Genomic DNA, 4,724 nt, shown 5'->3' on the forward strand with positions numbered 1-4,724 from the left:
CGCCACAAAGCTGTTGGGTTTACGGTCCAGTGCTGGGGTCAGCAGCTCGTTACAGGCTGGAGGGGGGGGGGGGGGGGCGGACAGGAGAAGATAACACACATAAGCACACAGGTAGACATGAGAAGGTGATCGACGTCACTGCGGCATTTGTCGAGAGAAAACAAAAAGGGTCTTCGGGTTAGGCTCATTCAGATGACCCCTGACCCCAACCGCTGTCATATGTTGGGTCAGAAGTAGGGCTGCCACGATTAGTCGACTAGTCGCGACGACGTCGATTACCAAAATCGTCGCCGACATATTTGGTAATCGACGTCGTCGCATGTTTTTTGGGAGCTGAAATAAGCGATAAGCATTTGTTTTTCTTCCCTGAAGCTGCCACTGGCTAGCGTCTCCAGTGTCTTTGATGTACATGCGCAGTGTCGGTCATCCGGGGCAAACGTGACGTCCCCGGAAAAACAAACGGAGAAATGTCTTCCCGTCCTCGTACGTCTAAAGTGTGGGAGCATTTCAACCACAACGTTGAAAAAAACTATGTAAAATGTAAAATTTGCAAAGCTAAACTCGCTTATCATGGCAGCACGTCTATGATGCACGAGCATCTCAAAAGGAAGCACGTTTGTGGCAGATGACGACGAAGACGATGGCTCGTCTCGGTAAGCTAGTTAGCTTGTTATTGGCTAACGATATCGTTACGTTAAAAGCCTTCTTACATTATTTTACGTTATGTGCTGTAACGTTGTCATCAAAGCGATACTTATCAAATAGCTAAAAATGTTGTCTTAACGTTACAGTGCTAAGAAGGCGCGTTCTATGGATAGTTATCTTGTCAAGATGCCAACGTGCACACCCCAGCAAGCCACCGTCCTGACCGGATCAATCCTGAACATGCTGGTTAACAAGGGTCTCATATCCTTAACCAGCATGTTCAGGATTGATTAGGGGCGTTTCCCCACACTATCTAAGCTGGCAAAATATTTTCTGTGCATCCCTGCAACCTCCACCCCATCCGAGAGGATCTTCTCTGCAGCAGGGAACATCTGCTCTCAAAAGAGAGCAAGCCTCTCTCCAGAACTTGTGGAAATGCTGACTTTCCTCGCTATGAATGAATAGTCCACACAGGAGAGAAACAATTTCTTTGCTCAGTCTCCTGCACTTTTCTTTGTTATGTTATTTGATTGAGACCAAACCTTTTCTCTACAAACATTTCTTTTTGTGGATAATTGCTCTTTTTAGTTGCCTTAGTGCCTACCTCATTTTATTTTGCAGCACTATTCAATACATTAAAATGTATGTTTGATGCCAGAGATGAGTGTAGCAAAGCAAAACTTTTGTACTCTGTACAAGTATTTATGTTATTTTTTGTATTCTTTTGGTTGCCTAGTGCCTAGCCTACCTCATTTTACTCAGCAGTTTGCACCCTCTACTACTCTTTACATTACATTACATGCAAGTGATGCCAGAAATAAATCTGCAAAGTTCATTAAAATATCTATTTTTGAGTGAACAATCATTTTAATTGTCTTTATTTTTAGTTAGCACATGCCTACAACAACAACTAACAACTTCAAGCTAAATTTAGAAGCTGATTTAGAAGATGATAGCTAAATAAGAGCGATTGAGTAATTGTGCGATAAGCTGTAATTTATGATCCGATTAGTCGACTAATCGTTAAAATAATCGGTGACTAGTCGACTATGAAAATAATCATTTGTGGCAGCCCTAGTCAGAAGTCAGCATCATCATCATCATCTACATACAGCTCCACAGGCTGAAGTAATGTACTCAACTCACCCACACTGAACTCCAGTACTGGCTCGTCTGGATCCTGGCTGTTTCCTACACCACCACAACAACAACAACAACAACGACAACAACGACAACGACATCAACACAGGATTCCTTACAAACATGACGTTTTTGGGTAGTAAAGAGCGTCCGTTGCCATGGCGACCTCCCCCCTCCAACCAGCTCACCTGCGAGCGCCAGGCCGATCATTTCCGAGGAGAGGTCGAACGTGTTGGCCCTGTACACCGACCACGGCCGCTGCTGCCGCGGGCTACGCTCCCTTGCAGACATCCTGGCCTCCGCACACACACACACACACACACACACACTCCCTCCCTCACACACACACCGTTGGGGCTGTGTCACCCCACGGCCCCGTCTGGGCCCTCCTTTCCTGGCTGAGAGAGAGAGAGAGAGAGAGAGAGAGAGAGAGAGAGAGAGAGGGAGAGAGAGAGAGAGAGAGAGGGAGAGAGAGAGGGAGAGAGGGAGAGAGAGAGGGAGAGAGTGGGAGAGAGAGAGGGAGGGAGAGAGAGAGAGAGGGAGAGTGGGAGAGAGAGAGGAAGAGGGAGGGAGAGTGGGAGAGAGAGAGGGAGGGAGAGAGAGAGGAAGAGGGAGAGAGAGAGTGAGAGAGAGAGGGAGGGAGAGTGGGAGAGAGAGAGCGAGAGAAAGAAAGAGACAGAGAGACAGGGAGGGGAAAAGGGGACATTAACATCATCTCCCGTCATTAACAGATCAGAATCCATGCGTGTCACAACTCAGTAGCCTATTAACGTGCGTTAGCCATATTAGCAAGCTTAGCAGCCTAGGCCAGTTTGTATTGTTTCCCAGACGCATTTGACATAAGCGTGTGCGCGGTTAGCAATCAAAAGCTAGTTCTGTGGGCATCACTGTGAACGGGCGGAGGCCCTGCAAACAGGACAGGCGACACGCATCACACTAGGGCTGTTACGATTATTCGACGTCGTCGACGTCATCGACTACGTCAATACGTCGGTTAGCGTAATATGCGTCGGTTAGTCGTAAATAAACAAAATGGCGATTTTTTTTTTTTTTTTTTTTTTTTAAACCTTTATTTTACCAGGCGAGACAATTAAGTGTATGAGTGAAAAATGGATAGCTACTAGCTAATGTTACACAAGCAATGTAGCTCACCACAGTTCGTATGTCTTGTCTTCTGGTGTTAGTAACGTTAGCTATGTAGCTGGCTAGCTACGGTAGCCTATTGTCATTGTGGTGCGAGCACCTACTGTACGTTATCTAGCTCGTAGCTCGCATGCTACGTTAGCATCAATTTAGCTAATCATAACATAGCAGCGAGAGTAACGTTAGCTAGCTATGTGTTGTGGTGATGGACAGACTTCTAAATGGCCATGTTGGCATTCAAGTTGGCTAAACATAGCAGTGAGGTGGAGACAAATACGTTTTTTTTTTTTTTTTTTTTTTTTTACAGTACAAAAAATATCGTTAGACTTATCGATAAATTAGTCGTTAGACTAACCGAATAATCGATAAAATAATCGCTAGATTAATCGTTAGAAAAATAGTCGTTTGGGACAGCACTACATCACACAATCAAACACTTTTCCGGTCCGTCCGTATCTCCGCTTAGTATCGCTCGGACTGTTGTTGTCTCTCTTCATCCCTTACCCTCGCCCCCCCCCCCCCCCCCCCCTTCTCCCTCTCTCTCTCTCCCCCCCCTCTCTCCGTTAGTGCTCACATTTCACTTTTGGTGCAGGAAGGCTGCAGGCTGTTGAGGTGGCTAGCCTCCCAGTGGAGCCTCTGGTCCACATTCAGAGAGAGAGAGGAAGAGAGAGAGAGAGGGAGGGAGTGAAAGAGAGAGATAGAGGGAGAGAGAGAGATAGAGTAAGAGAGAAAGCGGGGGGTAGAAGGAGAGAGAGAGAGAGGGAGAGAGCAAGAGAGAGAGAGGGAGAGAGAGAGCAAGAGAGAGTGGGAGAGGGAGAGAGAGAGGGGGAGTGAGAAAGAGAGAGAGAGGGGGTGAGTGAGAAAGAGAGAGAGGGGGTGAGTGAGAAAGAGAGAGGGGGTGAGTGAGAGAGAGAGATGGAGGGAGTGAGAGGCAGAGAGGGACAGAGGGAGAGACAGAGAGGAGAGAGAAAGAGAGGGGGAGTGTAGAGGGAGGGAGGGAGGGAGGGATGGTGAAGAGATGGAGAGTGAGGAGAGAGCAGCACGTGTCTGTGAGCATGCAGCTAGGCAGCGTTACTCTGCTGCCTCCCCTGAGTCCACAGCCTCCGCGCTCATGTGCTCTCAGCCACATGTGACGAATTAGCTTAGTTTATTTCTGTGTCTGTGTGTGTGTGTGCGCGCGTGTGTGGTGCACCTTAACAAGGCTTTCATCCCCTGAATTATTAATAAAACAGATTTTTAAGAGTTTGGATACACCGCATGTTTGTCTCTGATGGACACGAGCTGCCCACTACAGAGATAGACACTTTAACGTGCCATTTCGCTGACACCTTTTACCCCAAAGCCACTTTACATTGCAGTGAGTGCATGGGTGTCTCAGAATATATGGTCCCAGCTGGGAATCGAACCCTGAACTTAAACATTGTTAGTGCCGTGCCCTACCGACTGAGCCACAAACACTTCAGGCTAGACGCTTATTCGAGTGGACGAAAGATGGAACGACGTCAAGGGCGTCAAAACAAACCGTGAAAAACGTCATCCTCTCAACCCTCCCTCTGGCTGTCGGTCAGCGAACAGGGAGAACTAGCCCCAATGTAGATGGATGGATGGATGGATGGATGGATGGATGGATGGATAGATACTTAATTTCCCCTCTGGGATCAATAATGGCATTATAGCAGCTCACACCACAAGAAAACAGCACCAAAATAAAGTGACAATCGAATAATAACCTATATTAATATAAACATTAAAAAGTCATAGAATAGACATCAGAAGGAAACATTATAGATAGCATC

The 4,724-nt window shown here is 46.8% G+C and overlaps 1 protein-coding gene across 2 annotated transcripts in view; it reads right to left on the reverse strand.

The window, feature by feature from the left end:
- inpp4ab (inositol polyphosphate-4-phosphatase type I Ab) overlaps positions 1-2,076 on the reverse strand; it is a gene marked incomplete at both ends in the record, with an annotated part of 33,943 nt that extends 31,867 nt beyond the window's left edge. For both annotated transcript variants that reach the window (XM_080530638.1, XM_080530637.1), the window contains 3 exons: positions 1-56; positions 1,792-1,836; positions 1,974-2,076. The exon at positions 1-56 is cut by the window's left edge and continues 63 nt beyond it. In XM_080530638.1, the coding sequence (XP_080386764.1) occupies positions 1-56; positions 1,792-1,836; positions 1,974-2,076 (204 nt within the window). The remainder of the gene's footprint in view (positions 57-1,791; positions 1,837-1,973) is intronic.
- Between the last annotated feature and the right edge of the window lie 2,648 nt (positions 2,077-4,724).

This window comes from Nansenia antarctica (assembly GCF_963989245.1).
Source record: "Nansenia antarctica genome assembly, chromosome: 5".
Lineage (NCBI taxonomy): Eukaryota > Metazoa > Chordata > Actinopteri > Argentiniformes > Microstomatidae > Nansenia > Nansenia antarctica.